Source organism: Pogoniulus pusillus, chromosome 30, assembly GCF_015220805.1.
Source record: "Pogoniulus pusillus isolate bPogPus1 chromosome 30, bPogPus1.pri, whole genome shotgun sequence".
Taxonomy (NCBI): domain Eukaryota; kingdom Metazoa; phylum Chordata; class Aves; order Piciformes; family Lybiidae; genus Pogoniulus; species Pogoniulus pusillus.
The window spans coordinates 11,739,542-11,760,593 of record NC_087293.1 but is presented as its reverse complement, the minus strand read 5'-3'; the positions used below and the strand labels follow the sequence as shown (position 1 = coordinate 11,760,593).

Below are 21,052 nucleotides of genomic sequence, written 5' to 3'. Positions count from 1 at the left end.
CATTTGTACCTGACTGCTGTGTCCTAAAGGACCAGACTTTCTTCTAGTCAAGCCTCCAGGTTTGCAGCAATCTGAACTAAGGTCCAGCACTTTCCTGTAACCTCACACCACACAGAAGTAGAGAGAAACAGCCCCAGGCCCCCCAAAACCCACAGAGAAAGCTAAAACCATCTTCACCTCCCACAACCTTGCTAATTTAGCAGCTTGTTGGTTTGTTTCTGCCAGCCAGGCCACCCACCTCCAGCATCCGTGAGCGGCGGATGGTGATGTGTGTGACATGAGGGGATGCAGAGCTGGTTTCAACCAGCCCCAGCTTCTCCTTCTCCTTTGTGACCATGTTCCGGAACAGTAGCACCCTCTTCAAGAGAAAACACATGTTAAGTCTTGACTCACAGGGCTCCTTCTCCCCCAGGGTTGCAGGACTTTCAGATGCCCCTGATGCCTGCTCAGGACCAGCTCTCGGTTGTCCTGTTCCCACCTAGGTTCAGTGATGCCACTGTCACCCAGTCACTACAGTGAGATTTGTCTCCTTGCTCCCCAGTGAGGCAGAGAGATCCTTGGAGCTCTGCTCTGGGAGGGTTAGGGGCAATACTGAAATCAAAAGGACTTTTCCTATCACCATATAAGCATCACAGAATCAGAGGCTGGTAGGGGTTGGAAGGGATCTTTGGGGAGTTGCTACCTGCAAGACTCTGCCTGTTCTCCAAAGCCACATCACAAAATCTGACTGGTTTGGGTGGGCAGTGGCTTCTAAAGCTCATCAAGCCCAACCCTCCTGCAGCCAGCAGAGACATCTGCATCTACAGCAGGTTGCTCAGAGTCCCAAACAACCTTGACCTGAAATGGTTCCAGAGATCTTCCACCTCTCTGGGCAACCTAGGCCAGGCTCTCACCATCCTTACTGCATAGAATCACAGGATGTTAGGGGTTGGAAGGGACCCAAAAAAATAATTGAGTCCAACCTTCCTGCCAGAGCAGGGCCATACAATCTAGCTCAGGTCACACAGGAACACATCCAGACAGGCCTGGAAAGGCTCCAGAGAAGGAGACTCCACAACCTCTCTGGGCAGCCTGTTCAGTGCTCTGTGAGCCTTACAGTAAAGAAGTTCCCTCTTGTGTTGAGGTGGAACCTCCTGCCAAGCACTGCTGGATGCCACTCTGCAGCTGCCCCTCAAATGAGCTCTCTCCCAGTGACAGAAGTCAAGACTACTTAGAGGAAACATACTGGGGAAAGATGGAAGGAGAAAAAAACCTACTTTTGCTCAACTGGCATTTCAATCCCTAGCTCCAAGTCACAAGACCCTTCCATCCCAGGCCACCCAGGCTCTTCAGTCTCCATTCTCTGCCCCTGTCCCACTCACATTCTTGTGGGGAATGACATGTGGGATGTACTGCAGGAGCATCTGGGCTCGCTTCTTGTCCTTGTCCAGCTCCTGGAAGAGCACGCTGGGTTTGAGGTCCCTTTACAAAGAAAGGCAGAGATTCAGAGAGCCCTGAGAAATGCCCAGGTGTGATAAAACAGCTGAGGGTAGGAGGGAGAGGAAACCTGGAGTGATTTCAGAGATGACTTAAGTGCTCATGTGCACATCTAAGAAGGCCAGAGCCACTCGAGCTGCTAGGTGCCGAGTCAGTTTCCAAAGCACGCCCTGCTCCGTGAGCAGCAGCTCATCTTTACACCACAAACACAGGCAGCAGCTCTGACCTCCAGCTCAGAGGCAGAATGCAAAGCATTCAGTTGAAAGCCAAGGATCTCAAAGCAGCTCCCCGGAGGTGCCCCGGGACAAGGAGGCAACAGCACAGGGACACTCACTTGCGTAGCCAGTGATCCTCTGGAGCGAAGCGCCGGCGACAGTCCCGCTCGTACAAGACCATGAGCCAGCCATGGACAGAATGAAACAGCTCCAGGGTCTCCCCTCGGGCATTCTCTAACAAAAGGAACAAAGCAGCAGTGATCAAGCACCCCAAGAAACAGGCGTGTCCAAGAGCAACACGTTGAGATCTGCCCCACGCTAAGAGGACAGGTGTACTTCTCCTGACCTCCAGCGCCTTCAGAGCAAAGAGATTTTGTTTCCTCTTCTTCAGGATAAGAGGAAACAGCCTCAGGCTTCCCCAGGGGAGGTTTAGGTTGGACACGAGGAACCATTCTTTCCACAAAAGGGTTGTCAGAGCCTGGCCCAGGCTGCCCAGGGTAGTGGTGGTCCCATCCCTGGAGGGGTTTTGGAGATGTGGTTTAGCAGTGACCTGGCAGTGCTGGGTTAGTGGCTGGGCTGGACAATCGTGAAAATCTCTTCCAACCTAAATGTTTCTGAGATCCTATGATCAACGTGACAGAACTCTTAGCCACATCCAAGCCCTCTCAGCCAGTTCCAGCTGAGCCATCACCATTAAATCTCTCATCTAATTACCAGAGCTGAGCTGTACTCAAATTACAGCAGCACACAGATCAACACCAGATACCCTCAGAGACCCTAGAAGCCTGCTTGGCTTTGTCGGAGCGCTGCATTACATTGTGGTCCGACACATGGCTCAGTCAACACTAAACTCTGGCAAAACCCAACATGTCCATCATGTCTGCTACACAAACTCTTAGTGGAAACAGGAAAGTGCAGAGTGTTTGGTGCCAGGCATGACAGTGGCAGCTGGACACCAAAAGACTGGGACATATTTTCACATCACACAATGTAGCGGTGGCAGGAAGCGGGGGAAGGTTGGCTTGTGTGGGTAAAGTAATAATTAGCAGAGGCTTCAAACTGCCAAATTAATGCCATTTGTTGCTCTGTTAGTAACATCAACTCTAGCTCCTGAAAGCACTTACCAACAATTCCATCCCAGATCATCTTAAAGACAAAGGAATTCAGGAAAGACGAGATGGTAACAAGCTCTTCCAGCTTGAATGAAATCTGCTCTTCATAGACTTCGATGTCATCAAGAATCCTACCAGAGGAAACAAATGCAAATGCCCAAGGGTAAATTTAATTCCCTTTTGAAATTTTCATAAAGGCACATTATCCTTTCACAGCAGCAGCTCTTATTTCTATGACAACTGACACCCGTGAGGATCTGAAGTCATAAACAACTGAAGCCTATTTATTGGCTTTGATCGATATCTGATCCCAACAGAAGGCAGCATGAAAGCTCTGACACACAAGCAGAGCCACTATTCCACAGTTAAAAAGGGCCTCCACACCAGCCTCTGGATAAAAATAACACCTTGTCATCATTCAAGCTAACAAAACTGTCTCTACTGACCAGCAAGGGCAAATTTTCCACCCCCTCTCTCATCCTTTGTTTAAGTCCACCAGCGAGACAGCAAAGGGGTTGTGTGCAAGCAGCACACATCAGCTGGGGAGCTTTCCTGCAGCACTGTCACAGTTTTTCCTCAAAGCTCCTCTGATCTCATCTCATTCTTTGCTTTGGACTGCCACAATGGTCCCTAAGCAGCAGCAGAAATCTGTCTTGCCCCAACCTGGTCACTGCTTTTTTACTTTCAGCCAACTCAATAGCTGGCTGAGGGAGAAAGTCATAGGATCATAGAATCAAGCAGGTTGGAAGAGACCTCCAAGATCATCCAGTCCAACCTATCCCCAGGACTCAAACACTTGCTGCTGTCCTCTGCCTGGTTAACCTTATGCAAAGGCAGAAACACCTCAGCTACTCCTCTTGTAACTTAAGTTATGGGCCAGTTTCATGTTACAAGCCCAGAGAGCACTCAGTGCTGGCTACCTACGTGATAAGGTGGCGGGAGCAGTCGCAGAAGAGCATCAACATGGCCAGCAGCCTCTTGGATTCCTCTGTGTCATTATTCAAGCACTCCAAGAAGAGTTTTAACCCACCCTGTGGTCCCAGCTCACAGATAAAAGCCCATAACTTAGGCAGCAGATCATCCAGGTAAGTGAGGCCTAGCAATGGGAAAAGACAAAGCATGCTCAGTAAAGCCTGTCCTGTCTACTGCTTCATGTAGACACCAAGAGGTGAACGCTGGCTTGGAGCTGGAAGAGCCTTCTGTAAAGCAACACTGCACTTGAAGGCAACACAAGCAATACATTTGGTTCCCCAGCCTCTCTGCATCAATACAATCACCAGGAAACAGAAAGCTTTCAACAAGGGCTGGAGCACCTCCGCTGTGAGGCCAGGCTGAGAAAGCTGGGGTTGTTAAGCCTGGAGAAGAGAAGGCTCCAGGGAGAACTTCTGGTGGCCTTTCAGGACAGAGAGGCCAGTCAGAAAGCTGAGGATAGACGTTTGAGCAGGGCCTGCTGTGACAGGCCAAAGGGGGGTGGTTTGGAACGGTTTGGAACTAAAAGAGGGAGAGTCAGACTTAGAAAGAAGACATCTTTGACACGGAGGGTGGTGAGAGCCTGGCCCAGGTTTACCAGGGAGGTGGGAGATGCTTCTTCCCTGAAATCATAGAATCAAGCAGGTTGGAAGAGACCTCCAAGCTCATCCAGTCCAACCTAGCACCCAGCTCTATCCAGTCAACCAGACCATGGCACTCAGTGCCTCATCCAGGCTTTGCTTGAAATCATTCCAGTTCAAGAATGTTTGGAGCTCTGAGCAACCTGCTCTAGTTGCACATGTCCCTGCTGACTGCAAGACTAGAGGACCTTTGAAGATCCCTTCCAACCTAAAGTGTTCTATGATAACTATGTTGCCACTCTGGATCACAGGAATTCAGTCTTTATCTAATCCCCACTAAAACCATCTGTGCCAGGGGAAATTTAGGCTCGAGGTGAGGAGAAAGTTCTTCACTGAGAGAGTCATTGGACACTGGAATGGGCTGCCCGGGGAGGTGGTGGAGTCGCCGTCCCTGGAGCTGTTCAAGGCAGGATTGGACGTGGCACTTGGTGCCATGGTCTAGCCTTGAGCTCTGTGGTAAAGGGTTGGACTTGATGATCTGTGAGGTCTCTTCCAACCTTGGTGATACTGTGATACTGTGAAGATGGGAATGCAATGGGGTAGTACCTGTGATCCCCACCATAGCCAGAAAGCATCCAGAACACTAGAGTCATTCTCTGCTCCAGCCACTAGACCAAACCAGTGCTTATCTCCTCCTCCATCCATCCCTGAGACAGGTAATTTGTTCTCAAGATGTATGAAAGCATTCAGTGCTCCCACCAGAGGAAGATTAATATTGTTCAGCTTCTCAAAAACACTGACTCAGTCTGCAGCTCGGAGGTGGAGGGAGCAAGCTTTCATTAGAGGAAAACTTGCTCCAATTTGTATTCTGGAGAGTTAATGCTTGATAAAGAAGTGATGAATGTTATTGATCAGGGCTATGATTCAGGATGAAACAAGCCTTCCACCCAGCCAGTCAATAAACTGGGTGTCAGTAATCAAACTACCAACGAGGCGACAGAGTTTAATCAGATAAAAAATTATCTGGTTGGGGGTTTGGGTTTGGCTTTTCCCCCCCCCCACCTCCACCCTCTGTGTTTTAAGGGATTGGAAAAAAGCACAACTGTGAGTATCTGACCTGTGAGTATCTGCAGGCGGATCTGTGTCAGGGTGGTGAGGGTGGTTTGGTAGAGGACACAGATGCTGCAAACCTTCTGCACCTCTGCAGAGTCCACTCGCTTGCCTCCCACAGGCTTCAGGATGTTGCGGACAGATGCAGACTTCTGGAAAGCTCTCCTGAAAAGATCTGGGGACAGAGAAGCACACAAGACCTTGGCTTAGGAGAAAGAGGTGCTGTTTGGAACCAGTTCTTACCCTCAGCTGCTTGGCAGCCCTGTGACAAAGGGCAGTTTAACAGACTGGGTCACTCCGCAGACAGGAGGTTTGGTGCTTCTCACAGATGCTAGCAACAAAGGAGAAAGTTTCATGAAATGGTCTGGGTTGGAAGAGAACTTCGAGATCACAAAATCATTGAAGGTCCCTTCCAGCCCAGACCATTCTGTCATTCTGTGATCTTGAAGGTCCCTTCTAACCCAGACCATTCTAAATCACCAAGTCACAGAATAGTCTGGGTTGGGAGGGACCTTTCAAGATCACCAAGTCACAGAATGGTCTGGGTTGGAAGGCACCTTTCAAGATCACCAAGTCACAGAATGGTCTGGGTTGGAAGGGACCTTTGAGATCACCAAGTCACAGAATGGTCTGGGTTGGAAGCGACCTCCAAGATCACCAAGTCACAGAATGGTCTGGGTTGGAAGCGACCTCCAAGATCACCAAGTCACAGAATGGTCTGGGTTGGAAGGGACCTTCGAGATCACCAAGTCACAGAATGGTCTGGGTTGGGAGGGGCCTTTGAGATCACCAAGTCACAGAATGGTCTGGGTTGGGAGGGGCCTTTGAGATCACCAAGTCACAGAATGGTCTAGGTGGAAGGCACCTTTGAGATCACCAAGTCACAGAATGGTCTGGGTTGGGAGGGACCTTTAAGATCTTGTTCCAACTCCCCGCCACAGGCAGGGGCACCTTGCACTAGTTCAGGTTGCTCAAGGGCCCATCCAGCCTGGCCTTGAACACCTCCAAGGAGAAAGCATTGTTCCTGGACAACCTGTCCCAGTGTCTCACCACCCTCCCTGGAAAGAATTTCTTCCTAATCTCCAGTTTCAATCTCCTCTCTTCCAGCTCACAGCCATTGTCCCTCATCAAAAGTCAGCAGGGGCATGAGTCTGGAGCTTAAAACCCTGCCAGGATTGCAATACCTAAGAACCACAGAGTCAAGCACTATGGGCAGCAGCTGGGAAACAGCTCAATTTCATCTATTTGACTCCAAATCCCCTTCTGCAGGATCACAACTCATCCCAGGTCTACCAGCCAGCTTCACCTTGCTTATCACCTGAGAAGCTGACCTCCCATCTTGCCTTGGGATGTATTAATTTATGCAGTGAACATAAATCTTCTCAGCTACTTGAGAAACAATGGCCTAAAAAAAACCCCACAGCCAAATCTGCTAAAATAAGCAAATATTTTCTCAGCACCAAAGTGAGAGACTTGCCCCAGGTCACAGAGACATTCTGAGCAGGAATTACAAATAGGAGAAGCCACATCCCCAGCTCAGCAGTTGCTGCAAGTAATTACTCAAAGCTTTTAGCTTAAGTGGGAAAAGGCAAAGCCCTGTGAGTCTGTGAGAGAGGAAAAGACACAGGGATAGAGACAGAAAAAAGCCACCCTCCAGAACTGACTCTTCATAGGAAGGCTGTTCTGGGGGGAAATTGGTTGTGCTGGCAGCTGAGCTATGTCCTGGTTCTCCAGCAGCTTCTTGCTGAGCACATCGCTGAAGAGGATGCGGATCATGTGGACTCCCCAGAGGTGCTGCAGCTGCTTGGTCAGCAGAGGCATGGACTCGTTCAGTCTGAAAGGCAAGGCACAGAGACACACAATGATAGAATTGTCTGCCTTGGAAAAGACCACCTAAGATTGAGTGCAACCAGCAACCCAACCCCATTAAACCACATCCCACGGTGCCATGGCCACAGGTTTCTTGCACATCTCTAGGGATGGGGACTTCACCACCTCCCTGGGCAGCCTGTGCCAATCCTGCAGCAGAGAAATTCCTAATTCCTGCTCCCTGACCACCCCTGCAGCAGAGAGATTCCTAATTCCTGCTCCCTGACCTATCCTGCAGCAGAGAGATTCCTAATTCCTGCTCCCTGACCACTCCTGCAGCAGAGAAATTCCTAATTCCTGCTCCCTGACCACTCCTGCAGCAGAGAGATTCATAATTCCTGCTCCCTGACCACTCCTGCAGCAGAGAAATTCCTAATTCCTGCTCCCTGACCACCCCTGCAGCAGAGAAATTCCTAATCCCTGCTCCCTGACCACCCCTGCAGCAGAGAAATTCCTAATTCCTGCTCCCTGACCACCCCTGCAGCAGAGAGATTCCTAATTCCTGCTCCCTGACCACTCCTGCAGCAGAGAGATTCCTAATTCCTGCTCCCTGACCACTCCTGTAGCAGAGAGATTCCTAATCCCTGCTCCCTGACCACTCCTGCAGCAGAGAAATTCCTAATTCCTGCTCCCTGACCTCTCCTGCAGCAGAGAAATTCCTAATTCCTGCTCCCTGACCACTCCTGCAGCAGAGATCACATTGGGTGATTCTGTGCTCCACAACCTCCCTGGGCAACCTGTGCCAGTGTCTCACCACCCTCACTGCAAACAACTTCTTCTTCACATCCAGTTTCAGTCTCCCCTCTGCCAGTTCAAACCCATTCCTCCTCATCCTGCCATCACAAGACCTTGTCACTAGTCTCTCCCCAGCCCTCCTGTAGGTCCCCTTCAAGTACTTCCATCACTTGAAGGTCCTCCTCACTTACCCATAATCCACAGTCTGTGAAAACCAGCCCAGAACAGGATGCCAGTGAGTGAGGTTGGATTTCTTTTGTGATACATACTTCTGGCAGTAGGAGAGCATGTGAATGAGCACACCCACAAAGTGAGCTGTCTCCTCCTCAAGAACTTTATCATTCATGGAGCCCAAGTACACAAGATTACCTGGTGGAAGGAGCAACACAAGAAGACTTCAAAGAAGATCTATAGCACACAGGATTCAATTAGTTTCACACTCATTTTGAAGGCCAGGAGAGGATTGCTGTCAAGAGTGACTGTTAGAGGGCACTTTGCTGCAAGCAACTTCCAGTACACATCAGGCGCACAGGTGTCATGTCACTTTGGTCACCTCCTCATCTGTATTGCACTAACATCATCTACATAGTACTACAGATGATGGCTAACATGGTTAGTGCAGAGTTCCAGCTGTTTCTTTGGTCACTCCTTCAGAAAGGTGAATTGTTTCAGCACCATGTTTATTTATGGATGTCAGGTCCAAGCCTGCTGCCCTCCAAGGCCTTCTCAGAGCTCAAATGAAAGTAAGCAGAGAGAACTTCACACTTCAGGCATGATGATATGCAAGAGTAAGTCATAGAATCACAGAATTCTTTCTGTTGGAAGAGATCTTTAAGATCATCCAGTCCAAACATCAACCCAACATCACCACAGCTACTAAACCATGGCCCAGAATGCCATGACCACACCCTTCTTGAACATCTGCAGGGATGGGGACTCCACTTCTCTGGGCAGCCTGTTCCAATCCTTGATCACTCCTGCAGCAATGACTTTTTCCTCATCCCCAATGCAACCCTCCCTTGGCACAATTTCAGGCCATTTCCTCTTGTTCCATCACCTGAAATGAGGGAGAAGAGACCAACCCCACCTCACTGCAACCTCTTTTCAGAGAGCTGTAGGGAGCAATGAGGTCTCCCCTCAGCCTCCTCTAGGCTGAACAACCCCAGTTCCTAAATGATTCTATGTAGAATCATTTAGGGTGGATTAGACCTTTCAGATGATTGAGTCCATCCATGAACCCAGCACTACCAGGGCACCACTAAACCACGGCCCTCAGCACCACAGCTCCATGTCTTTGAAACCCCTCCAGGGATGGGGACTCCACCACTGCCCTGTGCTGACTGGGCCAGGCCTTGACAACCCTTTTAGGGAAAAAGTTCCTTCTGATATCCAATCTAAACCTCTGCTGGTGCAACCTGAGGCTGTTTCCTCTTGTCCTGTCACTTGTTCTTGGGGAGAACAGACCAATCCCACCTCAGTGCAACCTCTTTTCAGTGAGCTGTAGAGAGCAATAAGGTTTCCCAATAGCCTCCTCTTCTCCAGGCTGAACAACCCCAGTTCCCCTCAGCTGCTCCTCACCAGCTCTGTTCTTTAGATCCTTCTTCCATTTGCTAGGAGATGTTTGCAATATCCCCAAACATCTCTCAATTACTATTTAGAAACTATTTAAACAAGGCTAAAAAAACAAACAGAATTGGAGGCAGCTCTGAGCAATGCAGAAAGACCTGACTGAAAATTGAGAACTGGTGTCCTTGAGTGCTGTGTCCAGTTCTGGGCTCCTCAATTCAAGAGAGATGTTGAGGTACTGGAAAGTGTCCACAAGAGGGCGACAAAGCTGCTGAGGGGCCTGAAGCACAGCCCTGTGAGGAGAGGCTGAGGGAGCTGGGGGTGTGCAGCCTGCAGCAGAGGAGGCTCAGGGCAGAGCTCATTGCTGTCTACAGCTCCCTGAAGGGAGGCTGTAACCAGGTGGGGTTGGGCTCTGCTGCCAGGCAAGCAGCAACAGAAGAAGGGGACAGAGTCTCAAGTTGTGGCAGAGGAGGTCTAGGCTGGATGTTAGGAGGAAGTTGTTGGCAGAGAGAGTGATTGGCATTGGAATGGGCTGCCCAGGGAGGTGGTGGAGTGGCTGTCCCTGGAGGTGTTGAAGCCAAGCCTGGCTGGGGCACTTAGTGCCATGGTCTGGTTGATTGGCCAGGGCTGGGTGCTAGGTTGGACTGGCTGAGCTTGGAGCTCTCTTCCAACCTGGTTGATTCTGTGCTTCTCTTCCAAACACAGTAAACCCAGGAGTGTCAGAGGTGCTTACCCAGCAGGCAGAGAGTGTGGCTTCCTTCCAAGCACATGCAGACATCTCCACACTGTGTCTCCCGACTCAAAAACAGGATGAACTTGCGGAACAGATCATGAGATTCCATCACTGCCAGGCGCTGCAAGGCACAAAGGAGCTGCCTGTCAGGTGGAGGAGAGTCACACAGTACCACCACACCTCCTCTCCCACCACCAACTCTAATTGTTTTTTCCTTCCCAATCTAGTTGCAAGCTCAGCCTGTTGCACTGGAGTTTGACACGAAGCTCGACTAGGAAATAAAACCATACTGGTGAAAAGCTCACAGAAGCTTTCAGCTTGGAAAAGCCCTTTAAGCTCATCCAGCCCAACCATTCTCTAGTGCTACCAAGGCTGGTGCTAAATCATGTCCCTCAGCACCACATCTCTCTCTGAAACATCTGCAGGGATGGAGATTCAACCACCTCCCTGGGAAGCCTGTTTCAGGCTTTGAGAACTCTTTCAGTGCAGAAGTTTCTCCTAACATTGAACCTAAATCTCCTCTTGTGCAACTTGAGGTTGTTTCCTCTTGTCCTGTCCTTGTTCTTTGGGAGAAGAGACCAATCCCACCTGGTTCCAACCTCACTTCAAGGAGCTGCAGAGAACAATGACATCTCACTTCAGCCTCCTTTACTCCAGGCTGAACAGTTCCCTCAGCTGCTCCTTGCAGCCTTGTTCTCCAGACCCTTCATCAACCTCACTTTAGGGAGCTGTAGAGAGCAATGAGATCTCCCTTCAGCCTCCTTTACTCCAGGCTGAACAGTTCTCTCAGCTGCTCCTCACAGCTCTGCTCTCCAGACCCTTCAGCAGCTTTGTTGTCCTTCTCTGGACCTGCCCCAGTCCCTCAATGTCCTTCTGGGAGTGCAGGCATCAAAACCAAACCCAGTACTTCTAGTCTAGCTGTAGACAAACCTTCACAACTGTCTGTCTGCAAGAACACAAGTGCTCATTTGGCACAAAACCTGACTGTCTGCACCAAGCTACAGAGAGCAGCAGGCACATTAAATCAGAGGACAGTTACCAACTGCCACAACAGATCCTCAGCCTTGCAACAGACTGATTTCTGCTTTGGCTCTATCTATGGCTACAGAAATAGAAGAGCAAGGACATGCAAAAACTCAAGCTGTGTGTCAGACAGGTCTTTATTGTTACTGACTGACTGATTTTAGGGCAGTGAAGCCCATCACCCCACTGCTCTGTGGGACGAGAAACCCAGAGCAGCTGCAGGGTGTAAGAATCAAGCACTTTCAGAGCAGAGCTGGAACTGGCACGGAGAAAAACACCACTGCTCTGTTCCAAGAGCTGAGAACAGGAACAAGAAGTAGCCCCCTGTGATATTCAGTGGATTTTGGGTACTATTCCACCACCCACTTACCTCAGGTGTTAGTGTAGCAAGATGAGTCATTATAGCAGGCACAGACATGATATGGATCAGAAACGACCTCAGCAGATTGTCCGAAAACTGAGCAGCAACCACAGGGCTATGAAGACAAAAATACTTCACTAGGTCAGGCTCCTTGCACTGAAGTAACCCCCAGCCTTTAAGCAAGCCTTTCAGAACTGGCTGTTGATTCTACCCTCAGCAACAAGCATCACTAGAAGAAGAATCATGGAATGGTTTAGGTTGGAAGAGACCTTAAAGATCATCAAGTTCCAGCCCCTCTCCCATACGCGGGGACAACTCCCACTAGCCCAGGTTGCTCAGGGCTTTGTGCAACCCAGCCTCAAACACCTTCAGGAAGGAGGCATCCACAGCCTCCCAAGGCAACCTGTTCCAGTGTCTCACCACCCTTTTTGATAGCTCAGCACAAAGACACAGATCCTGCTGTAGCAGTTTGCACCCCACAGCCTAGGCTCACACTAATTGCTGACCCAAGAGCATCCTGCTCTAAAAAAAGATGACAAGCAAATAAGCTCTTTGGCCTAAAGCAGCTCCTTTCCTCGGGGTGATACTCTTGATGACACAAAGAGACTGGCAGAAGGAGAAGACTTCACAAAAGCAAAACCACACTAAAGACAACTTTGGCTGCAGATCACAGCCAGCAGCTCTGGCTGCCTTACCGCAAGGCGAGGGAGAAGATAGCAGTTAAAGAGCCTTTGGACAAGGAAGGTCTGGATCTTGCCAAGCCATTAGTTAGCAAAATCTGCAACAGAAAAGGAACAACAACTAGCTCTGCAGCACTCAGCACACACACAACACCAACAAAAAGAGGACTGTGGCTTCTCCTGAAAGGCATTGTGTTTATTTTCAGAGCAGAGCAAAGGAACACCACCAACACAACCTAAAAACCAGTTCCTACAAGTCAAAACCAGTTGCCAGAAGTCATTCAGCAGAGCTGGAAGGGCTTCAGGTTACTAATGGCACAGCAGAGATGCTGCAATTAAATCAGATACTCTGCAGCACTTATTTCTCCAGGAACTGTTAACTCAAGAGGGTTCCCAGGCCTTTCAAATTAAAAGGCAAAGCTCAGTGCTGCCTGGAAATGTTGTTCTCATTTAAAAGGTGAAGGAAAGTTCCATCAGTGCCTTTTCCAGTCAGCAAAGAAGGTAAATCCTTACAAAAGAGAGAAGTTTGGGATAGTACTCCAGAGTCTCCCTTCCTGGGGTGGTACTCCAGAGTTCCCCCTTCCTGGGGTGGTACTCCAGAGTTCCCCCTTCCTGGGGTGGTACTCCAGAGTTCCCCCTTCCTGGGGTGGTACTCCAGAGTTCCCCCCTCCTGGGGTGGTACTCCAGAGTTCCCCCCTCCTGGGGTGGTACTCCAGAGTTCCCCCTTGCTGCCCATCTCTTTATAAGGTGCTTAAGTAGGATTCAGGCTGAGCAGCAGTGAAAAAAGGGAGATGGTTTGTTTGGTCTGGAGTGCTTTGAAGAAAAATATGCCCACACACAACCAGCTGCCCCCAACACTGATCACAGAATGGTTTGGATTGGAAGGGACCTTCAAGATCATCTAGTTCCAATCTTCTGCCACAGGCAGGGACATCTTCCACTAGAGCAGGCTGCTCAACGTCCCATCCAACCTGGCCTTGAACGCCTCCAGGGAGAGAGCATCCACAACCTCCTTGGGCAACATGTTTCAGTGTCTCTCCCACCCTTACTGGAAAGAATTTCTTCCTCCTATCACCACAGAGCTCACAAAAGCTTCTTTAAATAAGGACTACAGGAGATTCCAAGCAGAATTGAGGCTTGTTTTGGGTAAAAAGAGAACTTAACTCTATCAACTGGAAACTGACCTGCAGCACAGAATAAAACCCCTTCTGGTTCAGATGTCCCATGATGTTTGCACAGATGTGGTTCATGGCAGGCCTCAGGGTTTCACCTGCCAGGTTAAAACACTGATGTTACTAAATCAGCATCATAGTCCCACTCTTTACCTCCTCCAATACCCCAAACCAGTTTGTTCATCAGCCCTTCTTGCACAACCTCACCCTCATATGCAAACCCACCATTTTAGCAACATTCCACACAGAAGAGAGGCACAGAATGGTTTAGGTTGGAAGGGACCTTGAAGATCAGCTAGTTCCAGCCCCCCTGCCATGAGCAGGGACATAGAATCATGGAATGGTTTTGACTGGAGAAGAACTTGGAAGATCATGGAGTTGAACTAAAGGTCACCACAAAACCATGTCCCTCAGGACCACATCTCCACAGCTTTTGGACGCCTCCAGGGATGGGGACTCCACCACTTTATTGGGCAGCTTCTTCTAGGCTTTGACAACCCTTTGGGTGAAGAAATTCCTCATGTCCAACCTAAACCTCCCCTGGAGTGACTTGGGGAGGTTTCCTCTTGTCTCATCACTTGGGAGAAGACACCAACTCCCAGCTGGCTCCAAACACCTCCCAGGGATTTGTAGAGTGTAAGAAAGTCTCCCCATAGCCTCCTTTTTTCCACATCAAGTCTCATTTAAGGTATCAGTCACATTTCCTCCCCACACCTGCCTGCCTTTTCTCTGTGTGCTTGCTCCAAATTCCAGAGCCAGAAGCATGTTCCATTATCCTCTGAGCACTTCTGGAGTGGGAGAATTTGGAGCATTATAAAACACAGTGGTTGCTGCTGTTCCAAAGGCAAATAGCCTTTCTGATCTCCAGGGGATCTTTGCTGCCCAGCCTATGCTTTGTGCAAGCACAGAAGCATCCTGAACCTTTGAAACACAAAGAGAAGACAAGGTGTAGAAACAGCATCCAGTGGATTTAAACTGGAGATTAGGAAGAAATTCTTCCCAGTGAGGGTGGGGAACAGGTTGCAGAGAGGCTGTAGATGCTCTCTCCCTGGAGGTGTTCAAGGCCAGGTTAGATGAGGCCTTGAGCAACCCATTCCAGTGTCTGCTCATGGCAGGGGAGGTTGGAATTGGATGGCATTGAAGGTCCCTTTCAACCCAAACCATTCCATGAAGTGCCAATCTACTGCAGGGTAGGAAGGCCCTGCAGAGGGATTTGGACAGGCTGGAGCCATGGGCTGGGGCCAATTGCATGAGGTTTAACAAGGCCAAGTGCCAGGTCATGCACTTTGGCCACAATAACCTTCAGCAGCCCTACAGGCTGAGGGAGGAGTGGCTGGAGAGCTGCCTGGCAGAAGAGAACGTGGAGGTGTTGGTGGGCAGCCAGCTAAACATGAGGCAGCAGTGTGCCCAGCTGGCCAAGGTCAACAGCATCCTGGCCTGCATCAGCAATGGTGTGACCAGCAGGAGTAAGGAGGTGCTCATGGCCCTGTGCTCAGCACTCCTGAGACCACACCTCGAGTACTGGGTCTAGTTTTGATCACGGCAGTATAGGAGGGACATTGAGGTGCTGGAGCAGTGCAGAGAAGGGCAATGAGGCTGGGGAGGGGTCTGGCAAACATCACCTATGAGGAGCAGCTGAGGGAGCTGGGGATGTTTAGTCTGGAGGAGGCTGAGAGGGGACTTTATTGCCCTCTACAACTACCTAAAAGGAGATTGTAGTGAGGCTGGAGCTGGTCTCTTCTCCTGCATTACTAATGATAGGACAAGAGGAAATGGCCTCAAGCTGCATCAAGGGAGGCTTAGGTTGGATGTTGGGAGGAAGTTCTTCATTGAGCAGGTGGTCAGGCACTGGAACAGGCTGCCCAGGGAGGTGGTGGATTTGCCATCCCTGGAGGTGTTTAAAAGGAAAGTGGCTGTGGAACCTGAGGCTATGGTCTGGTGATGAAGGCTGCTGGGATGAAGGTTGGACTGGATGACCCTGGTGGTCCTTTCCAACCACAGCAATTCATAGTGATTAGATGATTTTACTACTAAATAAGGTGTTGAAGTGGATACACAAACCTTTCCCCCTAAGTATCTTCCATGTAGAAGTGTCTGTGAAGGTAACAAGCATGGTGAGGTGCAAATTGACCAGCCTGGAGTCTTGTAAGATGTCAGGCTGCAAGAAAACACCAAGGTTAATACATCAAATTCTCTCTGTGCCATGCTGCAGAACAGTTAAAGGAAGGAAGAGGAAATATTAGGATTAAAAGGGAAAGGAAAAAAAAAAAGGTTTATTTACCTTAAGCTGCTTGAGAAACTCACAGCAAAACCACAAAATGTCTTTGATCTGTTTGATCCACAAGAGTGTCAGATCCTTGGAGAGTGCCAATGACACATACCACACCTGAGGCAGGGGGGAACACACAGCAGCAGTGAGCAGTGTTTGACACTCTAAGTAGCTGAATATCTTATCATAGAATAGTTCAGGTTGGAATGGACCTCAAAGATCTTCCTGTTCCAATCCCCTGCCATAGGCAGGGACACCTCTCACTAGAACAGGTTGCTCAAGGCCTCATCCAACCCGCCCCTGAATACCTCCAGGGAGGTTGTGGAGCACAGAATCACCCAATGTGAACTTTGATCACATTGGGTGATTCTGTGCTCCACAACCTCCCTGGGTAACCTGTGCCAGTGTCTCAGCACCCTCACTGCAAAGAGTTTCTTCCTAACATTCAGTTTAAATCTCCCTCCTGCCACTTTAAACCCATTCCTCCTTGTCCTGTCATTACAAGACCTTCTAAATAGTCCCTCCCCAGCCCTCCTGTAGGACCCCTTCAGATACTGGAAGGTCATTATCGAGAAGCACTCTGACAAAATGACCTCTTCAGTGCCCTGCTGAACTCAGCAGTGGAACCAGAATTCATTCCCTGGCCAAAGCACAACAGCCACTTCATGAATAATCATAAAATCAGCTAGGCTGGAAGAGAGCTCCAAGCTCAGCCAGTCCTACCTAGCACCCAGCCCTGCCCAAGCAACCAGACCATGGCACTAAGTGCCCCAGCCAGGCTTGGCTTCAACACCTCCGAGGACAGTGACTCCACCACCTCCCTGGGCAGCCCATTCCAATGCCAATCACTCTCTCTGCCAACAACTTCCTCCTGACATCCAGCCTAGACCTCCTCTGCCACAACTTGAGACTCTGTCCCCTTCTTCTGCTGCTGCTTGCCTGGCAGAAGAGCCCAATCCCACCTGGCTGCAGCCTCCCTTCAGGGAGCTGCAGACAGCAATGAGCTCTGCCCTGAGCCTCCTCTGCTGCAGGCTGCACACCCCCAGCTCCCTCAGCCTCTCCTCACAGGGCTGTGCTCCAGGCCCCTCCCCAGTCTTGCTGCCCTTTTCTGGACACCTTCCAGCACCTCAATATCTCTCTTGAATGGAGGAGCCCAGAACTGGACACAGCACTCAAGGTGTGGCCTGAGCAGTGCTGAGTACAAATAAAACTGTCTTTTAACTCCTGTAGCTGTATCCAGACTAAAAATAGCAGAGGAACACTGAGGAACTCCTCCAAACCTTCACTGTGAGATCTCAGCAGCGTTGAGGAGCTTCTGAAAGCTACAGATTCAAATATCACCATTCTAAATCCCCACACAGAGAAGCAGAATAAGCCAAACAACTCTCCCACCCCCTAACCTAGACCCCATCCTGCTGACCTTGGGCTCATTGTCAACATCCATACTGTTCAGGATACATCGGCACAGCTTTTCAAACCTCTGGGAGGAGAGGGGATAAGAGAAAGAAATAAAAGGTGATATTAGTTCTACCTCCAAGAAATAGAAGATATTAATTCTACCCCCAGGAAAAGCACTGGGAAGAGCTCAGCAGAGGGAGCAAGATACCTCAGTATCAAACAAATAAATGTTCCAAACATATTCCCTATGGAAAGGGATTATGGCTCCTTCCCCAGAGCTCATCTACCTATCAGGCTACAGCCCTGCAGGAGAGTTCCCTCCTTGAAGTCATTAACAGGAGGAATTTCTCAGCCTCCCCTCACCAGTATGGGCTGAAGGTAGGGTAGGAAAAACATCACTCTGCTGGGGTTCAGCTGGAAATGCTTAATGTTGATGAGTGCAGCAGCTCAGTTCTAACTCCCAAGCATCACAGCTCTCAGCACAACCCAGCAACCACATCCACAAACCCTCAATTATTTCAGCCCTGTCTTGTGTTTGCCAAGTATGTGATTTATAAAACCATTCTGGGCTGCTGAATTGGCTGCTGGGCTTATCTTGACCAAAGAGAGGGTCCAGAGATGAGTGGAACCAAGCATAGGCCAGTTCTTTGCCCAGGAAGGGACTGACTTCTGCTGGAAGGAGAAGACACACTTCAGCAATGCACCAACTGCTGTTACACATAACTCCAGAGGGATGCCAGAAGTTGAACATTTGTGTGTAACATTCATCTTTAGGGGGTTTTGCTGCTCTGAGTACAAAAAAACAGAAGAGGTGTTTGATGGAGCAGCAGTTACCTAAACCCAAGTCACCCTCTGCTGCTGCAATTCCAACACAGCCTTTCATTTTCATGGCATCATGGAACTGTTTGGGTTGGAAGAGACCTTCCAAGCTCAACCAGTCCAACCCCCTGCACTCAACAGGGACATCTGCAACTGAAGCAGGTTGCTCAGAGCTCCACACAACCTGACCTGCAATGGCTCCAGGGACAGGGCATCTGTGACCTCTCTGAGCAACCTGAGACAAGGTTTCACCACCAAAAAATTCTTCTCTCTCTCTAGAGCCTTTCTCTTTGTTTCAAAGTGTCACCTCTTGTGCTGTCACCACACACCCTGCTCAAAAGTCTGTCCCCAGCTTTCTGCTCAGCCCCTTTAAACACTGAAAAGCCACCAGAAGGTCTCCCTGAAGCCTTCCCTTCTCCAGGCTCAACAGCCTCAGCTCGCTCAGCCTAGCCCTGCAGCAGAGCCCTTCCAGCATTGCTGTGGCCTCCTCTGGTCCCACTCCTACAGGTCCCTATCTGTGCTGTGCTGAGGACTCCAGAGCTGGCCCCAGCACTGCAGGTAGGGTCTCAGCAAAGCAGAATCCCCTCCCAGCACCTGCTGCTCACACTGCTGGGCATGCAGAAGAGTTTTCCAACTGTTTTCCTTATGATCCCAGTGTTCCTTGGGGCAGACATCATCAGTTCATGGCACTACAGCAAAGGGCTTCGAGCCTGAAACCACAAACTCAGGGCATGGACAGAAAAGCAGCTGCAGTACAAACAGCCTGAAGACAACTCCATGCCAGGGCAGCACTTTGTGAGCTGACCACAGTGTGCCAGGCTGGAGAATTGCTGCAGCTGACAACATCACGAGGCACAGATCCATTATGGAAGCTGGCATGGGTACCATGAAAAACATCCCTTAAACTATGTCCTGAATGTGGAACTCCTACTAAAAACCAATCCTACAGACAGATCTGAAGGCCTAAGAGGTAGAGATGACACTTCTGAAGCCAAAATGTATTGCAGGAGGCTACATGATCACTAGAGAGCCAATTCAACATTTTAATACAGAACTTATTCCATGTGCCAAAAGATGTCCTCAATGAACAAGTCAGAGCAGCAACCTTACCTCTTTGTCCTCTTTAAGATCAAAGACAAACAGGAGCTTCCTAGCAATTCTGAAGATGGAAAGAGCACTTCTTTTACTGGAGCCAGATTCATTCACCCCAAAGAAATCCTCCACTTCTCTCCTATCCAAGTGGAGAAAAAAAATGAGCATCAGCAGCTAAAACTCAACCTCTCCAGAGGTAAACAAAACCTGAAGGTAGAACCTCACACACCTTATCTCCCTCTGCAGGCGACATCGACAGAGAAACCTCCTGACCAAAGCCTGGACCTGGACAGCAGCACGTTCCCTCTCCTTCAGCTCCCTCCTCTCCTCCCGAGCCTGCCGGGCTTTGTCCAGGAACTGAGCCTTGGAGGACTGGCTGGCACTGAACATCTTTATAACCTGCCCAAACAGCAAGGGAAGGAAAACAAACAATCATCACAGCAAACAAAAGCAGGAGCAGAGAGGACAAAACACACAGGCAAAAGTAATTCTCAGTGTTGCTTTGGAACTGACTCCCTGCATCCAATGTCTGGCTAGGGGAAGGAGAGGACCTAACAGCACAGAGGTGTGTGCAAAATACAGCTTAGGCAAAGCCAAAGTTACCTACCAAAAATATAGACTCACAGAATAATAAGGTTTTTTGGTCTCAAGTCCACCTAGAATCACAGAATGGTTTGTGTTAGAAGGGACCTAAAGATCACAGTATCACCAAGGTTGGAAGAGACCTCATAGATCATCAAGTCCAACCCTTTACCAGAGCTCAAGGCCAGACCATGGCACCAAGTGCCACGTCCAGTCCTGCCTTGAACAGCTCCAGGGACGGCGACTCCACCACCTCCCCGGGCAGCCCACTCCAGTGCCCAATGACTCTCTCAGTGAAGAACTTTCTCCTCACCTCCAGCCTAAATCTCCCCTGGCACAGCCTGAGGCTGTGTCCTCTTGTTCTGGTGCTGGCCACCTGAGAGAAGAGAGCAACCTCCTCCTGGCCACAACCACCCCTCAGGTAGTTGTAGACAGCAATAAGGTCTCCCCTGAGCCTCCTCTTCTCCAGGCTAACCAATCCCAGCTCCCTCAGCCTCTCCTCGTAGGGCTGTGCTCAAGGCCTCTCCCCAGCCTCGTTGCCCTTCTCTGGACACGCTCAAGCATCTCAATGTCCCTGCTAAACTGGGGGGCCCAGAACTGAACACAGCACTCAAGGTGAGGTCTAACCAGTGCAGAGTACAGGGGCAGAATGACCTCCCTGCTCCTGCCGACCACACCATTCCTGATGCAGGCCAGGATGCCACTGGCTCTCTTGGCCACCTGGGCACACTGCTGGCTCATGTTCAGGTGGGTATCAATCAGCACCCCCATATCCCTCTCTGTCTGGCTGCTCTCCAGCCACTCCAACCCCAGCCTGTATCTCTGCATGGGGTTGTTGTGGCCAAAGTACAGCACTGGCACTTGGAGCTATTGAATGCCAAGCCCCCTGCCATAGGCTGAAGGTGCTGTCACTTTTCAGCCTTAGTTGTTTCATTTTCTTGTTTACAGATAACAAATGAGAACAGGTCTATAGGCAAAGATACAAGGGGAAAGGGCACTTGGAAGCTAATTTATTGCCACTCACCAAGACAGAACACAGAGAGTCAACAACAGCTTCATAAACAGCTGCCAAGGAACTCACCTGAGGGTTTACTTCTTCAGACCAAGCATATGGCAGTCATTTACACACAAACATGATCCTCATTCACTGGCTTCAGGCAGCTCCTCCACTGATAAGCACATTACCTGCAGATGGGTTGGGGATTTAGTCTTTACCTTTGCAATTCTAAGTCCCTTTGACCAGACTTACTTCTCACTACACCTTCAAAAATGTGTGAGGCCAGAACAGCT

At 49.8% G+C, this 21,052-nt stretch overlaps 1 protein-coding gene across 3 annotated transcripts in view; it reads right to left on the bottom strand.

Annotated features, from left to right (window-relative positions):
* Positions 1–21,052, bottom strand: part of UBE3B (ubiquitin protein ligase E3B) — a 33,642-nt gene that overhangs the window by 11,866 nt on the left and 724 nt on the right. For all 3 annotated transcript variants that reach the window (XM_064168793.1, XM_064168795.1, XM_064168794.1), the window contains exons 2-19: positions 20,844–20,947; positions 19,410–19,579; positions 19,199–19,319; positions 17,292–17,351; positions 15,884–15,988; positions 15,664–15,760; positions 13,615–13,700; positions 12,446–12,528; positions 11,760–11,865; positions 10,367–10,487; positions 8,259–8,436; positions 7,128–7,297; positions 5,471–5,638; positions 3,728–3,899; positions 2,816–2,934; positions 1,811–1,925; positions 1,362–1,461; positions 239–358 (exon numbers count right to left, since the gene is read on the bottom strand). In XM_064168793.1, the coding sequence (XP_064024863.1) occupies positions 239–358; positions 1,362–1,461; positions 1,811–1,925; positions 2,816–2,934; positions 3,728–3,899; positions 5,471–5,638; positions 7,128–7,297; positions 8,259–8,436; positions 10,367–10,487; positions 11,760–11,865; positions 12,446–12,528; positions 13,615–13,700; positions 15,664–15,760; positions 15,884–15,988; positions 17,292–17,351; positions 19,199–19,319; positions 19,410–19,570 (2,082 nt within the window). In that variant the 5' untranslated portion in view covers positions 19,571–19,579; positions 20,844–20,947. The remainder of the gene's footprint in view (positions 1–238; positions 359–1,361; positions 1,462–1,810; positions 1,926–2,815; positions 2,935–3,727; positions 3,900–5,470; positions 5,639–7,127; positions 7,298–8,258; positions 8,437–10,366; positions 10,488–11,759; positions 11,866–12,445; positions 12,529–13,614; positions 13,701–15,663; positions 15,761–15,883; positions 15,989–17,291; positions 17,352–19,198; positions 19,320–19,409; positions 19,580–20,843; positions 20,948–21,052) is intronic.